Source organism: Zootermopsis nevadensis, unplaced genomic scaffold (assembly GCF_977971745.1).
Source record: "Zootermopsis nevadensis isolate Lab colony 2312 unplaced genomic scaffold, Znev_1.0 Znev_ptg000019l, whole genome shotgun sequence".
NCBI lineage: Eukaryota > Metazoa > Arthropoda > Insecta > Blattodea > Termopsidae > Zootermopsis > Zootermopsis nevadensis.
In genome coordinates, this window is record NW_028259151.1 from 11,048,817 (window position 1) to 11,062,699 (window position 13,883).

Here is a 13,883-nt window from a genome sequence, read left to right on the forward strand (position 1 = left end):
TCGTTTACAGGAAGTTTTCGTTTTGAAACAGGCTGTCATCAACCGCGCCGAGTATTTCGGCTTTTATGAATAACATCCGATGGCAGGAACAGAAAAGGCAGTTGAGGGAACGAAAATGTCGAAGGGCGAAGCAAATTGAGTCGCCTGCGGGGTGATCCTTTGTTTTATCAGACGGCGAGCCAGGGGCGGACAGCAACAAGCATTGCGCATGCAAAGAACAAGTCCGTTTTGCTTCCTGTCTGGACGCTGGGTTGAGGGCGCTCGTTACGTGGCGTTGAAAGAAGACGCGGGATGATCGGATTACTTAACGACGCATGAAGTCGCACAGTTCATGAGATTTTATCTGTTGCTTTTTATAGGAGTGAAAGCTGAGATCTCCATCTGAGACAGGAACACAAGAAGACGAGCTTCTCCGCCCACTCTTGATACTGGGATTAAATCAGCAGGAATGGGTGGGACATGTAGAACGCATGGACGATTACCGTTTAACCGGCAAACCACAAACAGACAGACAGACAGACAACTTGGGTGGACGATAATAGAATGAATAACAGGAAATAGGTTTAATTCGATACACTGGTTCAAACTGAGTCATGATTGGTCATGAAGTGAGCACTGTGATGGACCTTACGGATGCATCTGGCCAGCTGAGCAACTATCAAGCTTCCACGCGGACGTGGAAAGGCAGAATCATTGCAGCCGACGAACTGACCAGCAGTAGGAACGAGACGTTCAGTTACAATCCCAGGGTTTCCTGCAGGAACTTGAGAAGATGACGGAGTTAGGACAGACGGTGTGCTTAGAAAGCTCGAACTTTAACAAGCATGCTTCTTCGTTTCACACCTCGGTCTCCAAAGTGGTTTCCTCCTTACTCGTGATATCCCTTCAAAAATTCTGCAAGCATGTCATATTTCCCTCATGCGTTCCACATGTCCTCCATTTGCCACCGTCTTTGTTCCACTTACCCTAACCACAGAGTGAAACAGAGCAAAATATTAAGCTCCTCGTTATGTGGTTTTATCGTCAATTATTCGCATCCTTGATTTCAATTATTTCCATGTGCCTTTGTTTCCAAAACACTTCCCTGCAAGCGTCCTCAAAACAGCGCAGATAGGAAATTGGACCATGAGAGCTGGCAATGCCTCCTAGCCTTGCGTTGACTACGAATTTGGATTTTATTATTTCCGATAATCTTTCGCCCCATTTGCAACACACAGTCGTTAATTCCTTATCATACAGAGTCCATTACATCTCGCTAATGGATGTCAGATGTAACTCGATCTCCAGGCACCACTTCGAGTATCAAGAGTCTCTGAAACCAGGACTGTGTTCTCCGCAAATGAGAAATTATTACGTTTGTGAGAATTGAAATAAATAAAGGATTAGATTACAAATGTTTTGTCGAGTCCGAGAAGGATCTCAGGTGCTCACGGCTGTCTTCTGGGTTGTAGCCCCTATAGTCTGGTAGAAGTTTACTGACGTTTCAGAGGTCCTTACTGTCTCCATCATCACGACGAACAAAACGGAAAACACAGATATAAATGGTTTGTCTCCCTTCTTCAGCAACTTAAAACATATATATAAAGTCGAGGTGAGGCGCGGAGGTGGTAACTATGGCACAGAGTTGGCCCCACTGTTCTGGCTGACTACGCACCAGAGGTACAACAAGACTGTACTTTGTTTCGTACAGCATTCAGCTCTGTGTACCACGTGATTTGAAACGAGGTACCAAGCGTTCGCTGTGAAAACAACCAGATTTCCGAACGGTAATACAAAAACTCCACGAACAATGGTTCCCACTGTGTTCTATCCCACGTGTTCGAAGAAGAATGGAAGATTTTATAAACATGCTAGATAATAAAAATCGTGAAAAATTTAGAGTTTATTTAATCTAGATTCGCAACAACCGCTATTGAAATGTCGCATACAATTGTAAAAGCGTAAATACGTTTCCACAATACTAACAGTCTCCTCCACCGAATCTGGTCCAGCGACCTCCAACATCATTCTGCAAGCAGTCTCAAGGACCTCGGTGGACTAGTGCCACCTTGACAGGTTCCTGTCCGAGTCCTTCGGTCTTCCTCTGCCAATGTAATTCCACTCACGTTGACACTGAGGGGCGGACACTGACAGAGACAGTCTAACCCTGTCGTAACACTGTAATGATAAAATTGAAAAGTATTTATTTTCACTGTGCAGACCGCAGTGGGCACAGCTCTTGCAGATTCCAGTCTCGTGAGGGTGCCGCGTTACAGACTCTCTGAAATCCTGTAACATGTTCGTACCACTTTCAATGTCAGCTGATCTTCAGACCTGCGAGATTTTCCGCAAGTCTCTTAAGCACCTCTCGCATTCATCCACCAGCCGCAAGCTCGTAACACAACACTGAGATGGTTTGAAGTGTGGTAGCTCAATTTTACGTTAACCGCTCGTTCCTTGTCCCTCGTGAGCGGTTTCCGCTTTCGAGTCCTCTCATGTGTCATCTTTGAACAACGGATTTATGTGAACCTGTCTGTAACAACACTAAGCAGAAGACCATTTCAACCCAGTTGCGTCGTTAAAAATCACTTTAAATGATTCACGAACGCACATCTGCACAGACTCTTCAACAGATCGTCAAACAAGACATTCCTTCTAAATTTCAAGCTTTGCGATTGTTAAAATAATTAACGTCGTGGACATTAACCATCATCTTGAATTTTTTTTTTAAAAATACGACGTTTCGGAGACAAAACTATTTCCGTCATCAGGAAAACAGTTACTCCGCTGGGCCCAATCGACAGCGGAATTTCCTACCAAGACAAGAGACGCAGAGCAATTCAAACTACAAAATGAAAAACCATCTCTTAAAATTATAAGAAATTAAATGAGACACAGCATCCATGGCCGTGTTTATCTTCTGTAATATTTTTTTTTCTATTTATGGATTCTGGCCCGCGGATAACGGCCATGAATACCAACTCTGGTATTTTTTATTTTCTTCTAAATTAATAATGTTGCCCGCAAGTAAGAAATATTATTTCCCAAAACGATCATTAACTACCGAAATATTTATAAAAGTACGTATTAAGACGTAAATCGCTAGGAATAGTATTCAGCCACCTGAAGCGGCTATTTCATCCAAAAACACGAAACATAATATTAAATTAAGACATCAGTTGAAAAAGAACAGTAAATGTATGAATTAATGTAACACAAAGCAAGGTAGGAGATAGTTGGCAGCTAAGGGTCCCGAAGGATCTTGTGTAACCCTAACAAATCTGGCGCATGCCCAATGCAAATTTGCCCCAGTCCTGCCAGCATTACCACAATGTCCGAAGCAGCGCGACCCGGGAAGATTTACTTACCAGCGGCGGACACAATTTTTCCGAAGACCAGAAAATCACAACTGAGCGCCGAAAGGGAAAGGCAAGAAGGAAGAGCTGTCAATGACAATGCCCATCAGACCAGTCCGTCAGACGGCGCAGGTCGCAGGTTCTCACAAGTTCCTCCACGTGGACGCTGCATTGCGTGAAGTGAGCTCAAATGTTGCAGCTTAAACGCCCGTTCTTCGCACATTCTATTGAAGACACTTAGTTCACTGTGCGCTCTGGAGCCAAACCTCAATTAGCAAAGTTAGAAAAGAGCAAAAGACGAACCGTGGTCCGAATACCAAGCTGTCCTCCTGATATAAGAGTCTCACTCGCATTCAGTTGGACGGTTTGATGCAGTCGAAGGACGACGAAACTGAGGGCATAAATAATTCTGCGCAGAGAAACGGTTTCTTACGTCTCCTGATCCGCGGATCGAGAGAAAAATCATTGCGTTTCCCTGGGATTAACAAATAACGGCGCCTATAAATCTAACAATAACTTGCGAGACAAAACGTGTTTATTCACAATGCAAACATTAACGCTTTATGTAGGCAACGTTAAAATCGAAGACATTAAGTAATGGCATTAGGTCACGTGGTATAATTAAAGCTGGTACAAGAGTGACAGAGTAGAACTCCATAAAAATGTAGTAAGATTCAAGAGAAATTGGAAGAAAACGGGAAACTAGGACAGGAGACGCGGACGTTCGGCGTACGGACTGATATTGCCACTGACAGCAAGAGACTCGGCTGCAGAGGGGAAACGTCATGCCGGATGACAGTCAGCCGCGCGTGTAACGGGGCTGACACCACTTAACCTCCTCGTAAGTGGACGAAGGGCCTACACATTTTTCTCTCCACACGTTAGTGTTATTCTCCGCTGTTTTATCCTTTTTTCTCCGACGGCCAAACTCAGTTGTGTCCCTTCCCAGATAAAATCCAGGAAAGTAAGTACGGTACAAATTCACATGGACGGAAAATAATATTCATGAATATTACATTCTTTTTCAGATTACGCAACTCCACTTTTAAACTACACAAATCACGTGGTCTCAAAGTCTCCTTTAAGTATTGTAAATCAATACGAATCTGTCCCAATTCACGATACATTTGTAACAGGATCGAATCCTGGGCAAGTTAAAATATCTTCTTTCTTTCATCCAATCGCCATACAAAATTTATTTTCCACACATCCTTGTTCGTCCCAATCGCAAGTCGCGCTAGTGTCGGTCCGACCTCAGAAGTTTGTTCGTCCATCGACTGTAAGCATTTCAGAAGCACGACTCTAAGGGTAGAGGCGAATGTTACGGCCATAATCAGTGTAGTACATGTGATATTTTGATTTCTTCAAAGACGTAATGTTCTGTCTGTCTGCCTTTCTCTACTGCTACAGCGCACGAATAAGGCAAATTTAACCCTCACATCGCTTACGAAGCCGTCCATCCTGTTCCGGGTCGTCCTGTAACTCAACTTCCAAAGTGGCTGTGTTTCGAAGTTTGTAATCATCCGTTGCTCTCACGCGTTCTTTCCAGAATGTTCTCCGCTCTACCTTCTACCCCATTTTGTTTTTCCATCTGCATTTAAATTGTTTCCATTGGTCCAGTGCAGATACCCGCGCCTCTCGGGCACTGTCTCTACGTATTCAAATCCCTTTTATTCCCACGGCCCGCGGTTTCTTGCCGTATAAATGCACTGAAACTGCCGCAGACTCGTACAATTTTAAAGCTACTTTCCTTATTGCTTTTCTTCAGAAGTTTTCAAATCAATCTGCATATTGCTCGCAGTTTATTAACTTTATAGGTCTTCTTCTCGCTCCAGCATTGGAATGTCCAATCTTCTCACTGTAGGTACCAGCGCAACCCAGTCAATTACAATCTGATACGTTCTGAAATTGTTCTTCCTATATTTATTTATGTTTATCCCACTGGACATTTTGCTACAAAGCCACTGTTTTTACGCAGAAATGTTCGAATAAAGGGTGACACGTAATTTATACAACTCAAACATAATTTTCTGCCAATTATTTGAAATTGTTGTGATATTATAACAAATTCTTCTCGGGCTACCGGCCGTGTGAGATGGCTTAATGAAGAAATCACCAACGTTTCGAGAACTATCTTCGTCCTCGTCCTCAGGCTAGCCTGAGGACGAGGAGAATTTGTTATATTCAGTCGCCGTGAAAGCTTCGGATCAAACATTGAGATATTACTACATCATCAGCTAACATGAGCACACTAACTGTGTAATTACTCAGTTTAATCTTAATTTACTCTGAGTTTAGCCTAAGGGTACGATCAGACAGCCTGGGAAGTTATAAAAAAGCTTCAAACTGACTTCAAGGACGCTTCGCTGTATGCAAAGTACTGTTTTTCTGTTGAAGAAAGTTTTTGCGGGGAATTTTATAATTTATATTGGCAACGTCTTCATTGAACATCGTAAATAGAATCTCCGATGTCATTCTTTGCCATTGCCGTCGTGATTCACTGACAGCAGTCCGCCTTGAGTCTCTGCATCTGCTCCTGCGACGAATGCCAAGAGTCGACGCCACGACCTCGGATACAGTGACATCGCTCGTCCCCCGCGAACACTTACGTAATAAAAGCGGGTGTTTCACCTTCTTTTATTGCGCGCTCGATCGCTCGTATGTCTGTCTGGCAGCACCCTAATACCGCTCCAAGTATCGTCGGTAGAACATCGGCTTCCTGATCCCTGCCCAACTTTTAGGGACAAGCTGCGACTGTTTCCTGCACCTTAACTGGTAAGTAAGAATATTTCTCTAGAGGGTATTAGAGCATCCATTACATGATTCGGGTACACCGTCTCTCACAAAATACTTCCAACCTGTGCCTATTTCTTCAGTTGTGACGTATTTCAGACACAAATGTCTGCGTGCCTTTACTCCACACAGGTGGGCAATGGTTAAGTGCTGCTAATTTCTGATTAACATCTGATTCTGTCTCCTACACCAGGCTAAAACAGAATTAAATTAATCCCTGAACCAATGCCACGAATGCGGGAAAATATAAAAAAAATATTATTTTTCTTTAGGATTTCCAGCCCCCCCCCCCCTTTCCCTAGAAACACACATATTTACACTATCATGAGAACCTTAAACCTTACGACCTGCAAGCATCATAAGAAAGCAAGACCCCGCTAGGGTTCGATCCTGTGTCCACCAGCAAACGAATCCAGGAAGTTTCATGGTCTGCGTTACATTGTACGAATCTGTACACAACGGTAACTGTGACTAAAGTCGGGAGTAACAGTCACTTGGAATTTTATACGCTGTTCACTCACATCAGAACCGAGCAATGAACACACACACACGCACAGCAACTGACGATAAATTCAGTGCGACTGCCATGACAGCAAAAACTCTACGACTTCAAAGTGTTTTAACAATTTAATCCGAGAACATTTCAACGCATACAATTCACAATGACAAGAACAGTTGATAAATTGTAATAGTATAATTTCAGCTAAGACCACGCTTTCAATTGTAATTTCATTTTTTAAAAAAAAAATCGTTCTCTACTGAAACCGTTGTCACGCATAGGTTCGCGATCACTCCAACTTACCCTCGTCAGTCCAGTACGTCCAGCGTCAAAGCTCCTCCCGAGGGACTCTGTTCGCAGCGGTTAAGCGAGCGATGTCAGCAAATGTTACTTAGGCGCCGCGTGTCAGACACGTGGACTGCAGAACTGACATAAAGTTTCGACCTTAAAAGCAAACGTAGACGCGAGGGAAATGAAACTGAAGCCGCACTCAGGGCAATTCTGCTACAAGTAGGGTTTGAGTTTATCACGAAGATGGCTGTCTGGTGGGTTGTACAGCCGCGCAGTCCGGTAGAAGTTTCTAAACTTCTAAAAGACTACAACAGCGCTGAAACCCGGAAGAAAGTCATCTTAGAATATAATTCGTTTTACTTTATTCCTCAGAGGCTGTACCAGAAGCGACAATGCTGACTCGGACACGGGAGGTGCGAAGTCATCGACGAGGCGCGGCGGACATCAGAAGTTACTACGTGCTGTTTGCACCATGCGTCCGAAACTTAAGCACCACCTACATTGCTGGCCGCGTCTGTCTGTCTGTATGAAGGCATGTTTCAGTTCGAGAACCACTGGACGGATTTTGATAAAATTTGGTGTGGACGTTATGCAACTGAAGGCTACCACAAACCCATACATTTCACTTTCCTACAACCAGTACAACCAACAAACATGTGAGGTGGAAGAAACTGCCACCATTAAAAACAGTGTCCTGAAAGTCTGTATGGAAACAGGTCTTCGAGGAAGACACAGACTTAGCTTTTGTTTCGGTAATCCACGGTCTTCCTTCCGCCTCAGGATACTCTAGAAGATAAGTTTCACGTGACTAATTGCCCGTTTTGTGGTGTGGACCTTGCATTACGGAGGCAAACCTTGTCACGAAACCAAATTCGAATCGCCGATGAAACAATTCCTGGACTCAATTGAATAAAAATGTTCTTGTATATTATCCATCGTCTAGTAAATATAAAACGTAAAACGACGTTTCGGAGATGGGACTCTATCTCCGTCTTCAGGTTCCTACACAGTTGGGCCCACTAGATAGAGCTAACCCCTATCTCCCATCTCCGAAACGTCGTTTTTTACGTTTTATATTTACTAGACGATGGATAATATCCAAGAAAATTTTTATTCAATTGACTCTTCACCATCGTCAAGAAGTTTTAGATCCAAATTCCTGGACGTTTATTTAACGAGTCTCCGTCGAATGTCAATATTACAGCAGAGAACGTGGGGTAGAAGCGGCCGTGGCCTGTTTTAATGTATTATCCCAACATTTACTTGCAAGAGTTCGTGAAATTTGCAAGAAACGCTGACGACGACAGTCTGTCTTCGGACCGATACTTCAAGCAAGAGCGTCAACTACGACACCCAAACGTCGATAACGTACAGAATAACTTTCAAATCAGATGTGGCAGGAATAAGGAAGTCGCTTCCACACAAAAAGTGGCAACTCGCTTGGGAAAGAAAACTTTCTCTTCAGACCGATAAAAAATAGTCTATCCCAAGTGTAAGCCTCGCTCCCTCAAACGAAAAGCCGATAAATCTGACGACCCCGAAGGAAGCTCGGGCCTCGGGCAAACTGACAGCGCGTCGGAGGGGAAAAAAGTGAGAGACGAACGAACGGACGAATAATCATTTGGCAGGCTGGAGAAGCATCATGAAAAAGCTTTCCTCTTGAGAGTGAGCTTTGTCAAAGGAATCCGGCCTAGTAAGACCACAGCGAACCTTTCTGTTACCTTAAAATAGCAAATATTTCTCATCTGTGAACTGTGACGAGACGCGATCTCATCGTCATACGTTCGCGCATGCGCGCAAAGAACTTCTCTGCGAGGGACATGAAAGTACCAGTAACCAGTAACGTTTCCCATGATCTTTGAAGCTTCGCGTAAAAATTCTTTTTACGCTCAAGGGTCATTTTACATCTCTCACGAAAAGAATCGGACGTCATAAAATTTGGATTCCGTTGTTCCCTGACAATTCTCTTGCACGTGTTTTCTCTGATGAGCAAATCACGAGTTACGTTTCGAACTCGCGCGAGCCTCAAGTGATGCAATTTCATATTAGTTTCCGATTTGTAACAGCGGACACATTTAAGTAAATTCCCATGTGTCAAATTCAAAAACTATCTAATTGCATAGGTCGTCTGCATAACCACAGAAGTCCGCCCCCAGTAGAAGTGGCGAGTGTCCAATTTGCATAACTCATTCTTCAAGAATGTCTTGTGCATTTTGAGTTACAAGCTGGTGCTGTTGTGTTTGGACGTAGGTTACTTTTACAATTGCCCACATAACACTGAAGGAATTCTGCATAACTCAAGTGGACGTAAGTTTCTGCTCATCGCCGGATGACGCATTTAAGTAGCTGTTTGTTTCGTAGGTTTCTTCATGGCCAAAAGCTAAACGAGAACCGAGCAGTAAAATTATATCCATCCAGGACTCGTGTCGTTTTGAGTGGAAATAAAAGGTTGATTACGCTGCTCATGCTCAGTAGAGCGCTGAATTTACCGCGGAAGTTGTTGTTCAGTTCTGTTCAGAAAGAGAAGTCGTGCAGATTTGCAAATGTCCATTTCGTTTGAAGACGTCGGCAGACAGACACATATTTATGTGCAAAGAAGTCATGAATCACGAAAGTAAAACAGTCAGCGGGCAATGTGACCGCGCTGACAGAGTTCTTGTTAGAACAAACATCCTTTGTTCGTGTGGTGTAGTCAAATCAAACTTCTAAATTTGCCGCCGTGCATTGTCGTAAGAGGGAGGCAAGCCAGAGAGAAGAATCTCAATACTGTGTGTAGCCTTGTGGTTGCAAACAAGATAGCGAGTGATTTATTAGGGCCAGAGAATAAATAAGTCGTTTCTCACACACAATTGAAGTGACAGTCATCTGAAAGGGAAGCGGACAACGAGTTCAAAATCCGCCCTACAAACTTGCACGCTGTAATGGAACTGTGTTCCAGTCACACAGAACGGGACAGCGTTCATTCATCACTTTTAAAGACAGTCCATTCAGATTTATTCAAAGTGACGTGAATCGAAAGATAATTGTTTGCCATTATTCAGGAGCATTAAAACAAAGTCACTGCTTAAGACGTCGTCCATCAAGAATCGTGCACTCGGGGCAGTAATTTCTTCACAGATTCTCTGTTTGAGATTATAAATCTGGCGGACTGTTACTCTCTGAGTATGAATCTGTTCCAAACGCACTTCATAACTTCAGTCCAATAAGACAATTCAAAATCAGCTTCATCTGAGAATATAAATCAACGAACAACATCTGCACTTTCATTCACTAAGGCAACAAACTGGCACAGCTGGAACTATCTGAATTTCGAAGGGGCGGAAAACAGAAACTGTCGACACGTCGAGGGCAGCTGAATGTCTTGAGTGCTGACGGCGGCCCTTCGACCTTCCAGTGCCATCCGAAGTCCGCACAGACCTGAAACAGCCTCCAGGGTTTTATTCTGATTCTTGCAGAAGCTGTCTCCACTCAGTTCTTGACGGCGTTGTGATGAGGAACCTCTTCGTCTCTCCCAATGTTAAAATGCAATCTGAACATTCATCGCTTCGCTGTTTTTAAAAGCCTCTGTACGGCTCGACGCTGTAGGACATTCAGTTTCGTCAGAGTACTACGCAAATCAAAATAATGAATGAACGCTGTCCCACTCTTTACATTACAATCAGTGGTTTATATTTAACGACGTTGTCGGTAGTTCCGACTATATATAGCGTAGAATGAAAGAGTGATTAGTGGATAATGAATTGGAACGGATATGGAAGGTAGCGTTCGCTCAGTTTTAAATACTGTCCCGGCATTGACCTGCAGGGAATGTGAGAAATTATAAATGCCCCGAGTCAGGATAACCGCTCTTCCCGTCCAGATTTGAACCCGGGACCTGACTAATACGAAGGAGTGCTAACCACTCGGCAGCAATTTTCGGTCATCCGCATTTTCGCCTTCTGCTCACCAGATGCAGATGCACAGCGCTCGATGATGGTTTATAAAGAAGGATAAGAAACATTATCTACGACAAGCAAATTAAATTCTATAAATACGATGATTACAAACCTCACGCCTGCTTCACTTAGAGCTGTTTAAAGCATATTAAGTCGACTTTAAATTCAGCACAGGGCCTTTCAAAACGCCCGCAGACAGTTTCTGTGTTTGTAAATTTGCAAGTTTCTATTCGAAGCGTTTGGCGCATTTCGCGACTATTAATCACAACGTCAGTTAAACAAACAACCAACTGAACAGAATACCACCGCGGAGCGCTAACGGCCGCTCAGCTGGTGGGAGGATGACGAGCTCCTCCTGTTCAACGAACGGAAGTCAATTACCGCCTTCACAAGAATCCACCACTGACTCCTATCCCGATCCCTCATCCCATTTCCGTAAAACCTATTTTAATATTATTACCCTTTAATGTATCATCGTTCAATTAACATTTAGATTTTCCAAATGACCTTTCCTCTCAAAATTCCCGGGCATAATATTAAATGTTGTGACCCAGTTATTTATCATATTTTCCCACGCGTGCTACGTGACCTGTCGATATAAAGCTGTCTTATTCCGTCATCCTAATACTATTTGGCAAAGAGTAGACCACAAATCACGAAGGTCTTCTTCACTGCACAATTTTCTAAAGCCTCCTTAAGAGTTAATAATAAATTCTCCAACTGGCGCGGCCATGTGCGCATTTAAACAGAAATAAATTCGACTGCAGAAGTCAGTTATAGGCCTAACAGGCTTGCTGGTCACTGCAGTCAGTTTAACTCAGCCTCAGATAAAACATTCTCGTTAGACCGAGGGAATTTTCTTTCAAATTTTATTCACGTTCGGAAAAGTTGGCGAGCTTTACATTAGACCACCTGGAAGCTCGCACAAAAACAAATGGAAATAAATATTTCAGTAGTTATTTTGCTATGTAGAAACTGTCCAAGAGAAACTAGTACGCTCTAGGAAAAGTAACAACTTATCATTTCGTCAATAAAATAAAAGCGAGGAAATATTTAACAGTTCTGGCTTTTCGCAAAATAGTTCCGTTTGGACACATTGCCCTGCAAATAAACAGCTCCCACAAAACGATAATTCCGGTCGCCCCGCTCATCTACACGAAGACGACATCGAGGAATAATAAGACCACGAACCAAGCACCTCGACTGCACTGTGGATTTCTTAAGGTAGTTGCCAATTACATTTGCCGAAAGTTAACGAAAGAAAATTCATTGAGCAGGCCTGAGAGTTGGATTAAAGATTTAGCAGCGGGATTTCTGAAAACGAGGGGCCAAGAGTCTCGGCCTGGTGCTACTTTTAATCAGCAAAATACATCCGCATTCTTCCGAAACTTAAAACATGTGTTAACAGGGTTCGATTTTCTATGAGTATAATTCATAAGATGCAAGAACAGGAAAGTCTTCAGTTCACATTGCCCCAAAACACGAGCGATGTCTGCCACAGGCGTCAAATCCAGATGGTGCTGTCAGTCCCTCCAGACGTTAAAACTAAGAACTTCGTGTTCAATACTTTTGAAACATCTTACTTCGTTTGCGAATTGTGGAAAGCTACGCCCTCACCCCCTGCTCCAAGCCACACACTTTATTTCCAGAGTTGTATGCCACTTTTACGCTCACTGTACCCCCACATTTCCTAAAAACTTCAGCCACGTTACAGCTTTGTACCTGAGCCATATATTACTTATTAAAATTCGGCAGGCAGCTCTTGGTTACCTGGACATCCTAAAGAACTTAGCAGCACGCAGCTGTAACAGTGCATGACGTTTCGAAAGATTTCAGCAAAGGAAACTTTAACAAGGGTCTGAAGGTCACAGAAATATATTTTTTACGAGAATATCTTCGGAGGTGATTAATTTTTATCAGCCTATGTCAGTGGTCGTGAAATCATAAGGAACATTAATAGAAAACTATAAATGGCGACATTCTTCGCTGAGGAACGCACTCAAACTGATGGTCTTTTTCGTCATCAACACTAACTGGATTATTGGCTGTAAAGTTACCTCCTGAAACGATGAAATCCAACCGGAGAATCAGAGGCAAAGAGAGAGAAGTGGATTATCTTGATTGACACTCTTGGAAAGTTAAAAATTCAGCAGAATGAATAGAGAAAAAGAGAGAAGAAACATTGTGTAGAAAGTCAACAAGGTTCGAGTAGAAGCAGGTAGAAAGAGTGACAGCTCTGAGGAGGGAAATAATATTTCGTTGAGCGCGTCATGGCCAAGAATTTAGAAGAACCTCTTGAAGATGATGTAACGGGCCTTGTTTTCCATTCATTTACGTCTCACTTTCGCCAACTGTTTAAAACCGGTCGTCCCTCCGCGGAAGATGACGCGTGCGCCGTTAATATTTACGTCGTAACGTAACTCGGCCGCCGGTCACTTTTACAGAGGGTGGGTGGGTTAAGTCGAGCCAAGAGTCTGGGGCTGTTGGCGGGCATCGAACCGGACGGAGCAACGGGAAAGGACGAGCATCTCCACGCTCACTGCTCACGATCTTCTGACATCATTTCCGGCGTCAATCTCAATCAAATCACTCTCTCTCTCTTCCTTGTCTTTAACTCCCGATGGTGTTGCGTCGAGACGTCTTATCACGCACGCCAATTATTTCATAATTCAAGTAATGCTGGTCCGGCCTCATCGGAATGAAATATTGCAGTGGCGTGTCGTATTACTGAGTTTCGATAAGTTTTGAACTTCTCGAACGTTTTTGTTCTCGGACGACCAACTGAGTGACGAATACCAGTCCTCCCGTCCAGGGGTCGAAATCCGAGAATGTCTGCGCGAGTCTTCGACATGCGTGTTTCGTTAAAGAAGAATCTAGGGCCGTTCGCACTGCGTCCACAACACTACACAGCTTCCGAGCTGTCATTCAGAACACATCATTAAATTTATTACGAGGTTTTACTTAATTAAAATCGATTCTTCGGCCCTGCATGTGAAAATGCCTTCCTACGTACACTAATACGGACAGACA

General features: G+C 43.4%; 1 protein-coding gene across 2 annotated transcripts in view; it reads right to left on the minus strand.

Annotated features, from left to right (window-relative positions):
• The window catches only part of LOC110841235 (uncharacterized), a 70,764-nt gene that overhangs the window by 24,185 nt on the left and 32,696 nt on the right, over positions 1-13,883 (minus strand). Inside the window, exon 3 of one of the 2 annotated variants that reach the window (XM_087351335.1) lies at positions 1,870-2,157. The exons of the other annotated variant lie outside the window; for it this stretch is intronic. Within the exon in view, the coding sequence (XP_087207461.1) occupies positions 2,038-2,157 (120 nt within the window). The 3' untranslated portion in view covers positions 1,870-2,037. Of the gene's footprint in view, positions 1-1,869; positions 2,158-13,883 lie in introns of those variants that run through there. 2 annotated transcript variants of the gene reach the window in all.